This window comes from Monomorium pharaonis, chromosome 2, assembly GCF_013373865.1.
Source record: "Monomorium pharaonis isolate MP-MQ-018 chromosome 2, ASM1337386v2, whole genome shotgun sequence".
In the NCBI taxonomy this organism is placed as follows: domain Eukaryota; kingdom Metazoa; phylum Arthropoda; class Insecta; order Hymenoptera; family Formicidae; genus Monomorium; species Monomorium pharaonis.
The window spans coordinates 23,485,254-23,503,388 of record NC_050468.1 but is presented as its reverse complement, the minus strand read 5'-3'; the positions used below and the strand labels follow the sequence as shown (position 1 = coordinate 23,503,388).

At 29.1% G+C, this 18,135-nt stretch overlaps 3 protein-coding genes and 1 long non-coding RNA gene across 6 annotated transcripts; 3 read left to right on the top strand and 1 right to left on the bottom strand.

Moving 5' to 3' along the window:
* The first annotated feature begins 6 nt into the window (after positions 1-6).
* On the top strand, positions 7-4,213 carry LOC105835431 (uncharacterized protein C19orf47). Its single transcript, XM_028194576.2, has 4 exons — positions 7-160; positions 291-631; positions 911-1,996; positions 2,986-4,213. Exons 2-4 carry the CDS (start codon positions 613-615, stop codon positions 3,117-3,119), a joined length of 1,239 nt encoding a protein of 412 aa, XP_028050377.1. The 5' UTR covers positions 7-160; positions 291-612; the 3' UTR covers positions 3,120-4,213.
* A 1,282-nt stretch (positions 4,214-5,495) lies between these two features.
* On the top strand, positions 5,496-8,551 carry LOC105835426. Of its 3 annotated transcripts, none has more exons than XM_028194671.2 (4): positions 5,496-5,825; positions 6,134-6,510; positions 6,839-6,982; positions 7,536-8,057. In XM_028194671.2, the coding sequence occupies exons 2-4, from the start codon at positions 6,328-6,330 to the stop codon at positions 8,055-8,057; spliced, it is 849 nt and encodes a 282-aa protein (XP_028050472.1). In that variant the 5' UTR covers positions 5,496-5,825; positions 6,134-6,327. The 3 variants fall into 3 exon arrangements, with proteins under 3 accessions (XP_028050472.1, XP_012534161.1, XP_028050471.1); XM_012678707.3 differs by lacking the exon at positions 5,496-5,825 and adding an exon at positions 5,832-6,058 and having other exon boundaries at positions 7,536-8,551; XM_028194670.2 differs by lacking the exon at positions 5,496-5,825 and adding an exon at positions 5,832-5,992.
* A 559-nt stretch (positions 8,552-9,110) lies between these two features.
* On the bottom strand, positions 9,111-11,091 carry LOC114255541. The gene is made up of 2 exons (XR_003626800.1): positions 9,767-11,091; positions 9,111-9,694 (listed from the first exon to the last, which is right to left on the bottom strand). It is a non-coding gene; the product is annotated as an uncharacterized LOC114255541 (long non-coding RNA).
* Positions 9,686-17,799, top strand: LOC105835430 (scm-like with four MBT domains protein 1). Its single transcript, XM_036283424.1, has 8 exons — positions 9,686-9,824; positions 12,377-12,715; positions 13,521-13,933; positions 14,008-14,097; positions 14,317-14,843; positions 15,004-15,860; positions 15,973-16,631; positions 16,708-17,799. The coding sequence occupies exons 2-8, from the start codon at positions 12,673-12,675 to the stop codon at positions 16,876-16,878; spliced, it is 2,760 nt and encodes a 919-aa protein (XP_036139317.1). The 5' UTR covers positions 9,686-9,824; positions 12,377-12,672; the 3' UTR covers positions 16,879-17,799.
* The last annotated feature ends 336 nt before the right edge of the window (positions 17,800-18,135 follow it).

Sequence of the window (18,135 nt, the reverse complement as noted above, 5' to 3'; positions counted from 1 at the left end):
TTCTTATGCACTTTGCTTGTGGACCAATCAATTTGCTTAGGGGTAATGCGATTGGTCAACGAGCACGTTGGAATAAATAGGGGTATGTTAAACCATGTGACCCGAACAAACCCTTGAAGATGGTATTGCTGGTTATATTCTCATCTACATATACTGCATGGTACGTGTCGTTTATGGACTGGTGAAAATTGCTTTATATACATATATATGTATGTATGTACATATTATATATATATATATATATATATATGTATGTATATATATATATATATATTGCATATCATATATAGGCATGGTAGAGCCTCAGAGAAACTCTCGTGTTTATTAATAATTTCTCTCGACATTGCACGAGAGATAGAGCTGAATAGAGCCAGAAACGATTTAAAGAGCTCTGATACAATTAGAGATCTGTTAATGATCTTTCAGTAGATCCACTGCTTGTTTTTGAACCGCAGCTACCTACAGTCACAGTTTGAATATTAACTGTGACGGCTCTTTGCAAAATGTAAACGAGCGGAGGTGTATTCTGGAGAGAAAAAAGTCCGATTTCTCAACCAGTTGGTCCTCGTGAAAAGTACAGGGTAAAATTTACCGTGTACTTCAACTGATAAAATGGCTGCATCCTTGTCAGGTGAGTCGCCGAACTTATTTCATAATGAATCTGCTCTCGAATCTATCATTAGAATATAGAATTATCAATTTACAATATTATTAATTATTTCATAGAACAAATAATTCACGTTTTAAAAAATATGTAAACATTAAATGTAATTCAAGGTCAATAAATGTAATTTAATTCTATTGCTTCAAACAATCCGACAGTTTAAAACTTAAGTGCATAAACTTTTTTTATTGTTTACAAATTGTTTTCCTGAAACATTTACATGATCATATATCAATTCTTTTACAGCTTATTGGGTAAAGTTTTTCAAAGGAGCTGGATTTCCTCAAGATGTGGCCACCAAGCATGCAGTTGTGTTCTCGAACAATCGCATCAAACCAGACATGTTGCCGGATCTGGATAAACCGAGCCTCAAAGAGATGGGCATCACATTAATGGGCGACATGATCGCTATTTTGCGATATGCCAAAAAAGTAGTAGAAGAAACTACATGCGAAAGATTCTTAGTTGATTCGGAGGACATGCTTCCGATGACTCCAAAAGTCACCGCCACAAAACCTGCTGCAAAAAAAGTGGTCAAAGAAATTGGAAACAAGACAGTAGTCTTAACGGCATCCAAAACGGATCCTGCCAAGAAAATAATTAAACCTCTAACCTCTGCAACTAAGAAGGTTGTGGCTGTGAGAAAACCAATTTCTACTTCAGCCATTTCTACTAATGCCATTAATCAAAAACAAATGTCTTTGAAGAGAAAATTGGTACCAGAAGAAGAGGATGATCAAGATGGCAATGAGGATAATTGGAATACCTTAGAAAAGAAGATAAAGGTGACAAATGGTAGTGAAGACACCATTGAGTATCCTGCACTGACTGTGCCAAAGGCAACATCTGTGAGAACTCAAATACTTAAAAAATCCGTCGAACAGAAACGAACGGTATTCGACAGACTAGGTGACAGCTCAGTCACGAGCACAACCAATAATTTAGCTGACACAACGCCTACCTTCAACGTCACTGGAGTTAGTAAGGACGCGTTTAAGAGATCGACGAGCGTTTTCAAACGTCTCGGAGAAATAGACGACAAGAAGGATCACATCACTACTGCGGGTATACTTAAAAATGGGTCGGAAACTGTCAGTATGCCAGGTATACTGAAAAATCGAACGGCGTCACCTAATGTACGTACATCAATTATAATGACGAAGAAAGTCGTACCTAAAACCACCGGTACTATGCACGCCGATCACGAGGTTAACAAGAAAATTACTCTGAACAATACGAGTCGCATATTGAAGTTAAAGAAGCAGGTGGTACCCAATGTTAAACCAAGCATTGAAGTTATTTCCAAGCCCACTGTTACATCCAGCAAATTAGGTTTGTGTATTTACTATGTAAATTCTGTTAATAGATTGAGGTTTTCTATGTAAAATCTACGTAAATCACAATCCATTTTTTAAAACAGCAAATACCTACGACCTATCTAACTTTAGTAAATATGAAGAAGCATAGGAAAGGATAGTAAATTGACATTCTTTTATATGTGGGATAGTAAATATCTGTGCAAAAGAAAAAAATTATACAAGAAAAAAAGATTCCTAAATAAAATTTACACATAAAAAGCAATATTTCTTTGTTATTTTGTATAGCCTTAATTTACAGAGGTATAATTTATAAGATATTATAATTATTATAATTGTTTTGATAATCTAACTTAAATTATGATTTACTAATTTAATATAGACGCTTTTCAAAATTAACTTTTACTTTAACTTGAGTTAATTTAATCTTAACATCACTGTTAATTAAGGTTTTTGTCATTTTTAACATAATTACTGTTAAATTTTTGATATCAACATAGAAGCGAATTATTTTCATGTGCAAGAAATTCGCTAATTGTAGTTCATTTCAAAATTTGATTTTTTATCCATTTGATTGTAATTTCATCACTGAAAAAATAACGTTTGTTAAGTTAGCCCTCACACATTAAAATTCGGTTCTGATAATGAGTTCCCGTTTCATTTTGACGAGATAAAGAGTTCTCTGTAGTTTAGAAAAAGAGTTTTGTTGATTAACGGTCGGAAATTGAAATTAAATAAATGAGGTGCTAACTTCTTATCGAAATTTTAGAATAGTTCTGAATGGCTTAATAGCTTCATTTTGCGATTATCTAGAGTTTCTAAAGCATAAAAAATTTTTTTAATTAATTAAAAAAATTGGATATTAATTGTTTTATCCAAATTGTTTAAATTTCTACAAAAGATAAAATTTGGCTAAATTGTGATCGTGGTCTACACTTTGGGAAATCCTGATGTAAACATTTGTGCTTAAGGGGGAATAGTTTTTCATTGATTTTATTGTTGCAGCTTCGGAACGACTTATCTCAATACCAGCCAAGGCACGCTTGGGCACCACAACTGCCAAACAAGTGACTTTCAGTAAAGTGATGACAGTGACACGCGTCAAAAGGCCGGATGTTTTCAGTCGCTTGGGCATTTAAGTCGAGCTATCTCATATTTCTCTCTCTACTGTTCATCGCGGAACGATCTGAGTGGTTTGCAAACGAACTATTATTTGTATAAAGTTAGAGAAGTACTTCATTTCTATAAACCAGCTGAGACATCGGTTAGTGGTCTAATCAAGTGATTGATTGAAAAATTTCTTTTTATTACGATATATCGCTAACCCATATAGAATCGCATACAAGGCGAGGGTGTTGTTTATGAATGACAGATGTATATATGAATATAATAAGAGATAATGACTTGAGAACGATTAGATTTACAATTTACAAATAATAACGCTCATGAATTATTTGATGATGAATTGTTCGAAAAGAACATGATTGGATGGATAGCCTAGTGCAATGTGCTCCTTTTTATTTACTAATTTCTGAAAGATTGTGATTTATGACTTTTTCTTTTTTTTTAATTAAGAAAAACTTTTAACAGATTTCATTTTGCATAAAGATTAAGCAACTGCGATCGTAAGGTATCCTCCTGTAAGGTATATATGTATTTTACTTGAAACTGTGTACACATTGTAGCCTTTTTTTTTACTTTAACGAAAAGAGATAAAGTTTTATGCAATACCATTTTTCCTATATATGTGTATTACTTTCTATGTTTTTATAATATCCTGATAGGATATATCGACGTACACATAAATACAAATGTATGAATAAGCAATTAGATTTGCTATATTTTGAAATTGGATCGTGTATTTTTAGCTGTATTTCCCTATTGCTTTTAATATCTTTTTCTTCTACATAATAAATATTTGTTACATAAATGCGGATATTATGAGAAAAGCATAATCTGTTGGAAGTATGCTATGGTATTAACACGACGTTTATATTATTATATTTTAAATAATCAAAAAATATTGTGAAAAAGCAACGTTACAACACAGAAGATTCTTTAATGATTGATTTTTGCTCTTAGTTTCTGACAGATCCAAATGTGTAAACCAATCATATTAAAAAATTTTACAAAAATTATAAGCTGCTTTTTCATAAAAACTGAGCGCTGTCATTGATACGATTATATATGTATTTTGTATAATAATAATAATAATTGAATTATTGCCATATAATATAAAATATTATTAATTTGTTGCTATTCTATATATTTCTTAGGCTGCGTTCCGATATTCACTGCTAGTACTGAAATTCTACAGTGTATGTGACGTAAACTATAGATTTTCAGCACTGGCAATGAATATCGGAACGCAGTCTTAATATATGCATAAAAAACCAAAAAATTTATTTTTATAAGATTTCTTAAAATAAACTTAGATCAAGCTAGTAAGAAGGAATTACGAACAAATATTTATAACAATTACAAAAGCTTGTTCTTTGATGTATCAGCGAAATGGAATATAATCGTCAATGTATACTTAAATTTCTCCATTATTATTGGATTTTTGACTACCAGAATCACAATATTATGATTAATAAAATAGAGCAGATTTTCATAGAGATTTTTTAAAAGAAACTAATTCTATATCCAAGAGAAATTAGTGTATTTCAATAAATATCTATAAGGGGAAAATAAAGGAAGAAAGAAAGGCAACAATCTTTTCGTAAAAGGCTTAATATAATGATTATTAAATTTTTATAATTTTTATATTTATTTTTATAAAAAAATTTGTTAATAAAACCTAGTACATTTTCGAAAATTACTTTCTTTTTTCTATTTTTTGAGAAATTATTTAATAGGCAAATGCTTTCGTGTCAAATAATTTTGATCATTATACCAATATAATTTAATTATATATTTTTAAAATGTATTTTAATTATAATAAAATTTAAAAATTTTACTGTAATTAAGATTACAGTAAAATTTTCTCACGTAAATCCGCGTAAAATCAAGAATCAGAAAAATCCCAAACACTTTACCTAACAAATTATTTTTTTCGCTAAAACTATCTTTAGTGTACATTTGAACTCGTTTATGTTTCTAATTCCATCGCTCCGTCGAATCAAGTTTGTTCATTGTTTATTCGTGTTTGTTCGTGCTCGTTTATTTGATTCTGGACCCATCTTTTAATAGTATCTTATTGTTAAATGAATAATAGTAAATGTTGTTCATTGTAGGTTATCAAATATATCAATTATATGTTCAACATTGACGAGATACAGAAAATAGTTTTTAAAAAATTTTTTTTTGTTGAATGATCCTAGAAATAATTGAAAAATAGAAACATTGAGTGTTTTGGTAAATAAATTTAATAAATTCTTGAACAATTGGCCAGCAAATATTATTTTTAATTTTTTTCTAGTTTCTAAAAATAAAAAAAAAGGTAACTAAAGTATAAGTTAAACCGAGATTAAAATTAATCATTGGTGCAAATAGGCCTTATAATAAAAGTTAAATTTACAATAAGATAAATTATTAATTATCGAATTTATGGATGATGAAATGCGGATGATAACAATGGAAGTGCAATTTTAAATAAAAATCAAACATTGAGATATCGGAGAATGTCTTTAAAATATTGATCTCTGGATCTATTGGGCTATTCAATAAGCAACAATTTAATGAGTACTCGTCAGTACCACATCTGTCGATATGTCAAAAATTGCGTATCCAGATCAAACAGAAGTGAGCGCGAACGAACAGCAACGAATGAAAAATTACGAACGGACTTTACTCTCGAGCGACGTCGCGAGTACAAACGAGCTCAAACGAACATTGACGAACACGTAAGTTTCGTCGATATGTTTATCAAAGGAAAGGCACTCTGTGAAATGCTAGACAGGTCGGTGATAGAGCATTCGTCGCGGAAGGCACCGATTCGATTCTCGATTTACACTAAGGAATCTTTGATAAGAGACATTAATTCACTTAATGGATGCATAATTAGTACAAAGTACATAAATTCAATGTAACTAGACAATATATATTGTCGCGATATACTGCGTTTCTTGGGATGAATGTATGAATAATAATAATAATATTATTATAATAATACATCAAAACTAAAAACGTAAACTATGGTGCTTCGTTTCAGTTGGTACAAAAATCCAATAGAATAGAAAGAAGACCACTCATTCACGCTCGATCGGTCCGGACGAGTTAATAACGAGGTCTCTTAATTAGACATTCACCGGATCTGACAAGATTCGTTGAAATCTCTCACTTTGTTTTATATATTAAATAAAAAAAAATATATATATATATTAATTGTTAAATATTAGTGAAATAATGGAATGGCCAAACGATAAAGCTTTATTATTTATTAGTGAAATTGAAAACTTGCCTATTTTATGGGATTCTTCAGATCCATATTATAAAATTAGTAGGAAGAAGAATGAAACTTGGGAGAATCTTGCCAACAAATTCGGTACAACAGTACTGGATGTTAAAAAGAAGTGGCTTTCATTACAGGTATTTAAACTAATATATTTAAATTTGCTTAACAAGAAATAATAGTAACTTTAGAACTATCCAGAATTATTTTGTATTCAATAGTTTCATATTCAATGTAAATCAGTTAATTAATGATAACACTAATTTATAGCTAAAAATTATTTTAAACCAGACAAGATGTTTTTAATAGATTTTTGAGTGCTGAAAACAATGCTGTAAACTAAATTTCATCAGGTTTTTATAAGAAACTATACAGGAACAGAAATCTATAAGAAACACCTGGTTTAAAATAATAAAAATATTTTTTTGTAAACTAGTATAATTAATGTATGAGTACTTTTTCCAGGCATCATATAGAAGAGAGAGAATCAAAGTGATTGATTCTACAAAGGGGTCTGAAAAAAAGATATCATCTAGATGGTTTGCATATCGTGCTATGATGTTCTTGGGAGATCATTATAAGCCAAGAGGAGCAAGAAGTACTTCCGAGGTAAAATAAACATATATACATTTACATATTTACATATTACATTTGGTAGCATGCTTTAATACTCAGTTATTAATGTAATAAATTAATTTTTAAAATTAAAATAAACATCCGCTATTAAAGAAGATTGTACAATATTTTCTATTTTTATAAAACTTAACAAATATATACAAATTTTTACATTACAATAATAATTAACACATTGTTGATGAAAGACGTAAATCGGTATCTTGCATTTTTTAAACGAGAAACAAAATATATACTAAAATATATTATTTTAGATAATTTGCATGCATATATTTAAAGATGTGTGGAAACTGAGGCAAGATCTATGTGATAATAATTTTTTTTGTACCATTTTCCAACTGAACTTAATATCTATAATATAATTAATATAATTATATGAACACATATTGCTAAACACAATTATAATTTTTACCAAATATTAAACATTATTATAACTTTTAATCATATAACTTATCAAAAAATTACTAAATACGTTGTACCAAAATATAGGTATAATATATATTTTTAGTTTGTTTTCACTTCATTTTAGACTTCTGAAATGCATCAACAAGAGGAAAATAGTAACCATAAGAATTACAAAGGCATTAATGAAATGGAAATGCATTCATGTCCGAAAGTAGAAACTACTTTGCATGAATCAGAGAGAAACTTACGATTGCGTAATATTCCGTTACGAAAAAAATATTTGAAAGTACTTCATTCTCAAGAATTAAGTACTTCAAAGAAGAAAAAGATTAATGAAGATAACAAACCAAGTGAAATGTATATTTTAAAGACCGTTGCGGAAAAAGAATCTCAACGAGATGAAAACGAGACCTATGGTGAATACGTGGCGTTAACTTTGAAGAAATTAGATAATTATTCACGTATAATGGCTAAACATTATATTAATGAGATTCTCATAGAAGCAGAATTAGGAAAGTACAAAGATTCAGTACCTCAGCGATCGCCAACTCCTACGACCTATTCCGGTATTTCACCATCACTTTCTGTATATTCCTACCAATCTGGAGGTTCCAATAACGTAATTTCTTCTGAACCAAATCTATGATCACCTGAAGAGATATCAATAACATTACTATTATTTTGATCATTTTTATTTTTTTGCAAGCTTCTATTAAGTAAATATATATTATTTTTTCTGTTATTTTTGTATTTACTTTTCTATTTTCTTAGAAATAGTAGATTGTTGTTAACGTTCATATATTTTACAAACTGTTTTACAAATTTTCTTAAAATAAAAATTGTTATAAAAATACATTTTTAATTACATAAATTGAATAATTTTGTGATAAAGCTTTTATTTAAAAAAATAAGTAACTTTAAATATAATGTTAAGATTGCCTAATTTAGTCTGCAGCGGATCTTGCTGAATATAATTTTTCTATTTTAATATTTTCAATTTAAATAATTTATTGCAAAAAATTTTATGTGATAAAATTTTAGAGTAACATTTCAAAGAGTTGTACACACTTTAGAAATAATTTTAAAAACAATTTGTTTCGAGATCTTGAATAAGTAACTAGAAATCTTGATTTACTAAATGGATCTTATTATTTAATTACACTGTTCTTCAGGAATTACGTAATTTCTTTAAAAATCGTTTTTTCTAATTTGTGTTTATATAATTTTTAAGAAAATAAGTTGTAATAATTTTTCAAGTTCTTTGATATAAAATTATTCATATAAAAACTTTTATATTATTTATGTAATTTTATTTTAAAGATCTCTCTTACGTAAATAATTTACGTAAAAAGGACAACATAAAAAATTCTTTAATTATACACAATACATATCAAATGTTTCAAATTAATGTTTGAATAATCAATAAATATTTATTTTTAAATATTATATAAACATATTTTTTACCCTTAAGCCTTAAATATATGTATTTTAATATGATCGTAGAATTTCCTCTATAATGTATTTTTAGATAAACTTTTTAAGACGTTATTTTTAAGATATATAGCTTTATGTGTATTAAAACAAGATTGATGATTAATCAAAAGCAGAAAAAATTTGTACAATATTTTTCATGTTTTAAATAATATTTTAATTAATTACAAGTGCCAAAATATTAAATTAAAATATTTAGACAGATTAAGTATAAATTTTCAATTTATTATTATCCATATTTTATAAATATGCATATTGCAATATTCTCAAATCTGGCAAAGTAATGTATATTACTAGCATTTTATTAATATTTTTTTTACATTTTCTATAATGCAATAATTTTTATTTCTACCGACATTTTCATTGTTACCATCCTATAGTTGAATATCATAGAAAGATATAGTTTACAACAACATAAACATGACATTGTTGCATCATAAATATACCTCTTCACGAAGCATTTACACAATAATAAATTTAATATTGCATTGTAGTCCAATTGTTTAGATTATTTTTATCGAATATATATTTATATTATATATATATATCGGAACGGTCGATAACGTCTGTACTCTTTAGTTATCCTCAAGTCCGTTTGATCATGAAAATTTATTCGGGGCTGGCCGTCTTTAATAGTATCCACCTCATCGGCGTCTAGATTCACATTTATGCTCGTTTTCCTTCATCGTAAATGCTCGTTCACGATCACTCGTCCTTGCTACAGTTGGTACGGAGCCAGCATTTAATTGACCTTCTTTGACAATACCTCGTCAGTGTGTGTCCGTCGAATAACTGATTGTTTGAAAAAAGGAAACAATAAACGATGCATGGACGACGTCTTGAATATATGTGGCAATAACATACATAAAGACCGAGCATTCTCAGATAGTTTCCCTTCAGAAATCTGCGAAGCTGATACTTGGTAAAGACATTGTGTGTCAAAAGCTGTCTTTTTAAGAGTTATGTATTAAGTATTATATATCTTTTTATTTTCCCCAAAATCATTTACTGTTTCGTAGACAGGATAAATATAAAAATCTAAAGGAGTTTAATAATCATGTATTGATTATTAAGGGGTTTATGTTTAAAGATTAAAGGTAACTTTCGTTACAATTACGTGTACATACTAAAAATCGTTACACACGAAGTGCTTATTTGAGTGCAAAAACATAACGAGAAGCACCTTAATTGTTAATGTAAGCAACATGTAATCCGTTAAATAAAATGATAATATTTATTATTTAGCAGAATATATTATGTATATGGATACTTCATCCAGTCAAGATAAGCATAAAGGTCTACTTGTTTCATTTGCACTCCATATCACTTTCTACATTTGAAACGAGATGGATGTTTATTCGGACGTTAGGGAGAGAAAGAGCGACGAATACGAGTGTAGAAGGTGTAAAACGAACGTACCATGTGCTATGCTTTTGTATTTTGTACGCAGCAGTCTTTATTATGCGCCAGGAGCGTAATAGTAGGGTTGATACCCGAATTCGCTAGCAATTTTTTTTCTATCATTGATTTTTATCCCTATTGAGATGAAGTATCATAAAGGTTTTTTAATATCTGAATTTGTATATTTAATAGATATATTGTAAAGTATATCTATTAAAATATATTTTTTAAAGCAAAATAAATTTGAAATTTGGCGAAAACGAGAAGGAAAATGCTAGTGTAAATTAGAACAGCATTAAAAAACAATTAAACTTATGGTTTATGATCAAATATTTTTTTATCAATTATATTGTTATTGCTGCATGTAGTATCATGAGATATTAAATTAAGTTATTGGATTTATTTATAGATATTTGTATTTATTAAAATGATCGATATATTTTTCTTTTAAAATTATACGTATATGTCTGAGATACCATAATATCGAGAAATGAATTTGTCTTTTTGCTTGACAGGAGAGGATTTGCTTTATCACTAACAATAAGTTATCCAATACTTTTAGTACATGATCAGATTATAATAAGATTTTCCAACGCATGCGCGTCCCCACTATTTTTGTATGCATACATATATGCGTGTAGTCGATTGCATGACTTGTTAAAAAGACCTTTTGTGCAAAGTAGGACAATTCTTGGGGTCCATTTAAATATGTTTGTCATGTCTTCATTACTATATTATTATTAAAATCACTTTGCACTAATAACCAAATAACAAAAAGATATATATATATATATATCTTTTTATGTTATATATGTACTTATTAATCTATATTTCTCGATTTGAATTGTATTACAAAAAACTTTATTTTAAATAATTTAAAAAATATTATAATACATAAAATAAAAAATGTTTTAAATCACATACATTTTTTATATCACTTTATATGTATTATATTTATAGTATATAATATTAAAACACAAAATTATATATTTCAGTTGATAAAAATCTTTGATACTTGATTTATATAATATTTATATCATTATTGTAACAAAGCCAAGAATTTATATTTATAATTAAACACAATAATTTGATTAAAGATTTTTCTACTTAGACGAATATAGGGCAATATTTATTCAGGTAACTAGTTCTATCAAAAATAGATTTTAGAAATTGTCTGCTACGAATTTTCGGTAGAATGCCAGCAAAAGTATAACAGAATTTGATTAATTTATAATTGGAAGTAGTAATAGAGTAGAATATGTAATTTTGTAATTACTTCAATTTATAAAATGATAGATATATATTTTATTTAAATTTATAAACAGATTTTGCTTAATTTCTGTTCGAGAATATGCTCGCATGCTATTAACATTTTATTCAGCATAATTAATTTAATTTTATATATTTTAAGTCATTTTATGTGTCAAGATTATTTCAAGATTTTTTGAGCTATACAATGATTTTATTGATTGGATCGCTATTTAAAATAACTATGAGATCAATTAAGATCAGTTTTAATCTTAATCATAAGATTTAAGTATAAGATCGAGTTATATATGTGAATGTTACAATCGAATATGTCAAGTTAGTTAATTTATGCACCAACATATCTTTAAAATATTTTAAAATAAATTAATCGTTAAAATTTGAACTTTTTAAGCTTATTTGAAAGGCATCTATTTAAAAGGCATATAAATATACCTTATTAATTATTTATATTTATTATAATTTCTTTGTTTATAATAATCTTATTTAAAACAAATAATAATTTAAATAATTTATTTCGGTTTTAAAAAACTTTATTGTAAACTTCGAAGTAACAATTTTTGAAAGATTAAAGAGATATGATTAAAATATTACAATGAATATAATGAACTAAATTTCTTTAAATGTTAAATTAAGTCAGTAATTAACAATAAAATAAAGTTATTTTTAAAACACTAAAGATGGAACTCGACGCAAACTTGATTAATAATACAATAATACGAGACACTAATTGTTTTAGTTTTTTTAAGTATTTATTTCGTGGATTTTCACGTGAAGTGTAATGTTTATGAATGTGTACAATTCAAGATCTAGTGACTTTTTCTCGGACTGAAGACGGACGAGGCGAGATTCTGGCGTCCGTGGAGCCCTGACGACACGCTTGGTACGCCACTGCACTGCGCTGCTGAGCATGCGTGGAAAAATCCTACGATTTGGGATCACTGCCCTTCACTCATTCGCGCACGGTGAATCGTAGGTGTTGCTCTTAGTTATAGTAAGGTTTCGCTACATTTTTATTTCGCACGCAAAAATCGCCGACCCTTCGACCCGTCGACAGTCTCGCCGTGTATTTCGCTCGCGCGGGCCGACGGTGTAAATAAAATATGGAGACGTACGAGGCACGTGAAGAAAAACCACTGGATGGAGGTAAAAATTTTTACACTGCATGGTCGTTTTAAATTTCGCGTACTCACGAAATCTCTACGCACGTGTGTGAAATTCGTGGATTTTCCCGGCGTAAGATGTTACACACAATTATCGAGTTACCGCGCGTCTTTTTTGCACAGTCAATGAGTCAACTTGAGCGCTATCGCTTTCTCAATAAAGGTAGATGTGGATTTTATAGGCAACATGGTAGTTGAAACGAGTTTTCAAATAAAACTTCGAGAAAACGAGTTACGTGCACAGTATGGAAAAAAATTCACGTAATATGATAATTAAACTATCGAAGAACACACGTCGTATTGTTTTCGCGTAGTTTCACATGTTTTTCTATCTTTGTAAATGTATTTCTGTTCTATATCTCTTCTCTATTAACAATTCAGAAAATGGCGTTTTGCGCGTCAATAATAGCAGAAAAAAAATGCGAGTACAAAAAAATATTAATTTAAAAAATAAAATATTTCTGTTTGTAATAATTTATTGTTGTTAACATAATGGAAATTTAATAAAGAAAAACAATATATAAGTGTGTGTGTGTGATTTAAATAAAAGTAATAGTCTTTTAATTAAAATATTTCTGAAAAATAATTGTATTATAATATTTCCTTTATCTACATTATTATTTAATAAGTAACATCTTATTTGGTAAAATATGTATATTTATTTATATACACGTATTTAATACATATTACACATTATGGTAACAAGTTTTTGTCATAATAACATTTTATTAAGTAAACTGAAAGTTACAATTTCCTGTATATAAAATTCTTTAAATTTAATATTTTAGAATGTGGATTTGTTTGGCAAGACTATCTTGATGCAACAGGAAGTGTGGAAGTGCCACAGATTTTGTTTCCTCATGTGGAGTTAACATTGCAAAATAGCATTGAGATAGGCATGTCACTGGAGGTTCCAGTGCAAAGAAACAATGATAAGGAGGAAACCTCGTATTGGATAGCTACTATTGTTATGGCCTGTGGACCCTTGTTGCGATTGCGTTACTTTGGTGGTGACGATAGATCTCTGGAGTTTTGGTTCAATCTTACGAAAGAGGCTGGCCATGAGCTTGGCTGGAGTGAGAAAAATGATAAGAAATTGAAGCCACCTGATATTATACTTGAGAGATCACCAGATTGTATGGAAAAGGTAGATGAGTTTATGGCAACAGCACGTACACTCCCAGCTGAAATGCTAACAGGGGTAAGAGATACTGATATTTCTATGTACTTTGCATTGTAATTAATACTGTAATATAATACTTACTTTTTTTATAGGATGGCCTAAGTATGGCAGATAGGATAAAAAAGGATATGAAAATTGAGATAAGTGATGTGTTGCATCCATACAAGTTATGGGTAGCTACGGTAAGACTAAAGTTAGAAGTTATAGAATAAGAAATTCCAAATAGAGTATCTTATACAAAATTATAAAACTGTAACGGTGCAAAAATAATTAAAAAATAACGTAATTACTGCCCAATAAAAAATAATGAAGTTTATTTTGTCTTTTTTAATTATTAAAAATGCTCACATTTGATTATACTGTGCGTTTGAAAAATACTTGATAGTCATTTCTTTTTCCAGATTATAAAAAACGTTGGGGGTCGTCTTTTATTGCAATATGATACTCCAGATTCTAATTCTAATTCTTGCGAAGATTTCTGGATATTTTGTACATCCGAGCGTTTACATTCGTATGGATTTACATCTAAATCAGACTCTAATTGGTTTTTGGAACCACCTAATTCGATAATCGATTTGCATCCATACGAGGAATGGAAAGATCTGTTAGAATCTAAACCAAAAGATTGCGATCTAACGGGAGAATTATTTAACAACGGTGTAGAGCATTCGAAACATAGTTTCGAAGTTGGAATGAAACTAGAAGCTTTACATCCAGTAGATCGAGTGAAAATTTGTCCTGCTACTGTAACCAAAGTATTTGACGATATATATTTTCTTGTAAATATTGACGCGCATTCTGGATGCTTAAACGAATCAAAAACAGATGATACGCTTGTCTCTAATAATTCAGAAAATAATACATGGCTATGCAATGCAGAACATCCATATATATTTCCAGTTGGATGGGCGCAAAAAAATAATATTATGTAAGCAAAATAATTTATTAAAATTTTTAAATAATATACTGTTTTGTAGAATTGAAGATCGAATATATATTCTTTAAACAATATCACACATTTTTATATATAATTTCTTTTATCTTGACACTTTGTATTTTTTACTGAAATTTTTATTTGAATATTGCAGGATTACTCATCCACAAGGTTGGACTTCAAAGACTGAAAATTTTGATTGGAATGAATATTTGGAAGCGTATCATGCTACCGCAGCGCCTGAAAACTTATTTGGTGAGCGTGTGAATGCCATTGAGGCAGGGTTTGAACATGGCATGAGATTGGAGGCTGTTGATCCAGAACATGAATATGCAATATGCGGCGCCCACATCACTAAAATCGTTGACAATTTGTTATGGATAAAATTAGATAGCTACGAGTACTCTCGGCCAGATCATGTAGTCGACATGCATTCCTTGCACATATTTCCTGTGGGATGGTGTGAATCTAATCACTATCCGTTAAAACCGCCGCATGACTATATCGAAATTTGTAAAAAGTTAGAAACATCCGTACAGGAAGAGGAGAAGAAAAAAACTAATATTTTGGACATACCGATATCCGAACCGCGCTCTTCTCTTTGGTGCCCAAAGATATATTTTAATTATCGATGCTTCACAGGTCCCATGATATCAAAAGGTAAATTAGCGACTCTTCCGAAATCAGTGGGACCTGGACCAGTTATATTAGTTATGCGGGAAGTCTTATCGATGATAGTATCTGTTGGATACAGGAGCGCTCGAATCTTAAAAGTTTTGCAATGTGATACTAAGCCAGATCCTGGGTTTCATTTAGAAGTCTTAAAGGCGAAACATAAAAATAACACATATCGTGCAAGTGTGGCCATTGTTACGTCAGGAGATATGGTGGCAGATTTTTGCAGAAGTATTTGTAAGAAATTAATGGTGTGCCCAAATTTATTCGGTCCATTACATATATCAGAAAACGAATGTCCAGATGAATGTTATAAAACATCAAAAACAAAATTTAGTAAGTGACTGAATGTCTAAAAAAAATGATACACATTGCACATGTGAAAACTTTTATAATATTAATATATATAATGTTCGTACATATGTTATTAATATTTTTACATTTTTAGCAACAACAGTTGGAACTGGTAAAAGAGGAAAACCAAAAGGATATACGAGTATCATGGTACAAAAACCGAAACCTTGGGGTAGAAGGCGTAAAAGGCGGCGTGGTAGATGGGCGAATAAACACAAAGGGATTCAAGAAGATTACGATCAGGAAGATGAAATACCGTTTATGTCGTTAGATCTGGCAAAGCATATCTCGGAGAACCTTATTGACGAGTCAATTGAATTCGATGGAAGACAACCGCTCTCAGAAATAGATATTATGATACAGAAAGGTTTAGAGAAATCCGACAAATCAGACGACTTTAAAACTGAAATAGCTTCTAGTAACGCTTCGGAAGATTCTGGTAGTTCGTTTAATGATAGAAAAGCCAAGGACCGAGAATTGCCCAGTCCTTCGAATTTGACCTCGAGGCAACATTTTACGAGATTCGGTCAAAATACGGGAATCACTAGAGGGACTAAAAGAGATTGGGACACGAGCATAGAGTCCGATTGTTCTGAGGCAGATGCCGAATATCTGAAATTGCAAAAGACACAACGGCGACCAAAGACCCGAAAACTCGATTCAAATCCATTGTATTGGAGCGTAGATGACGTGTTTCGGTATCTAAGAAAAACGAACGATTGCAAAGATATTGCGTATCGCGTCAAGGAAGAGGTGAGTATATGTATGTACCTTAAATTAAAATTTTAATTGCAATTAAACATTGACAATATTTTTCTACGTTTATTAGGAAATTGATGGTCTTGCATTTTTATTGCTGAATCTTCCCTCCCTTACCCAGCATATGAAACTACGAACGAGTTTAGCCATGAAACTATGTCGACACGTTGAACAAGTCAAAGTTACATTTTTCCTGCGACACATTCACGAAGTAGAGCCCGAGCAATATCAAATTGTTTAATCAATTTTATCAATAAAACTTTTATTCACAATGTGCACTATATACATATAGCTATACCAGGATTGACAAATATAAATCCAGATTGTTAAAAAATTTTGTATCTTACGTTACATCGATATTTATTGCTATTTTATTTTTATTGTGACCAAAGTATGCAAAGTTTTCTTTAAAGCTCGGATGATTATTGAAAAGTACAAGGATGTAAATTCACATTGTGAATAAAATTGATGTATCAATTTGTACATAAAAGTATTATACAGGGTGGATTACACAATTATTACAGTTTAATATCTTGAGAACTATATTTATATTTTAATTCTTATTTTAAATTCCTTAATTTTCAGGGCATTTTACCTTTGTTAAGACTGATTCTTTTTTTATCTATTTTAAGAGATAAGCCAGGGGCAACTTTAAAATTTTAAATAGGTTTATATAAAACTAATTGTTTTCTTTCTAATGCACTTTAGACAAGTAACATTTATATCATATACAAATATTTTTTAAAATTATTTTTTAAATTAAATTACAAAGTCCAAAGTTCAAGGTGAAATGATAAGACTAAATTAAGGTATAAACTGAAAAAAAGTAAAATATAAAATGACATTGTAATTTAATTTATTAAATACTCAAAATGTTAATAATTTGCTAGTAAATGTTTTGTATTTTAGGATTCTTAATTAAAATAATTGAATTAAAGATGATCAGTTTTAAGTTTTGCAGATAGCAATTCATAAATTTAACCGACTAATTTTCAAATTAATCGTAATTGATGAGATCAACTCAAGAATAAATTTGAGGAAATTAAAATATTAATCACGTAATTCTCAAGATAACTTATAATAATTTATGTAGATCCCTCTATATAAGATCTATTATGTATTCTTGTTTCAAAACATAATAAATAAAAAAATGTAAAAAATATTCTTTTTTACTCTTCTTTTTTATAAAAGTATATATTCACATATAATTAAATTAATTATAATGTAATTAATTCAATTAATTTGATTTTCAATTAAATTCAGATATTTTTTATCTTTATCAGTTATGCCTTTACTTTTCACTATACTGGACAAAATGTTTAAACCACAATGCTAAAAGTATATTTTATTTATTATCATCTTAAAATTACATGAGATAATTATATATTTTATTTTTCATCACATGCTATGTTACTATTCATAACATAAACACAGAGAAATTCTTAATTAAATAAAAAATAAATTATAATAAAAACAAAGGTGGCGTAAAATAGAAAAA

Coding starts and splice junctions, on each gene's coding strand:
- LOC105835431 (XM_028194576.2), top strand. Junction 1,997..2,985: donor TGTTACATCCAGCAAATTAG/GTTTGTGTATTT, acceptor TTATTGTTGCAG/CTTCGGAACGACTTATCTCA.
- LOC105835426 (XM_012678707.3), top strand. CDS start 6,328: ATGGAATGGCCAAACGATAAAGCTTTATTATTTATTAGTGAAATTGAA. Junction 6,511..6,838: donor AGAAGTGGCTTTCATTACAG/GTATTTAAACTA, acceptor TACTTTTTCCAG/GCATCATATAGAAGAGAGAG. Junction 6,983..7,535: donor GAGCAAGAAGTACTTCCGAG/GTAAAATAAACA, acceptor ACTTCATTTTAG/ACTTCTGAAATGCATCAACA.
- LOC105835430 (XM_036283424.1), top strand. CDS start 12,673: ATGGAGACGTACGAGGCACGTGAAGAAAAACCACTGGATGGAG. Junction 14,098..14,316: donor ACAAGTTATGGGTAGCTACG/GTAAGACTAAAG, acceptor TTCTTTTTCCAG/ATTATAAAAAACGTTGGGGG. Junction 15,861..15,972: donor AACATCAAAAACAAAATTTA/GTAAGTGACTGA, acceptor TTACATTTTTAG/CAACAACAGTTGGAACTGGT.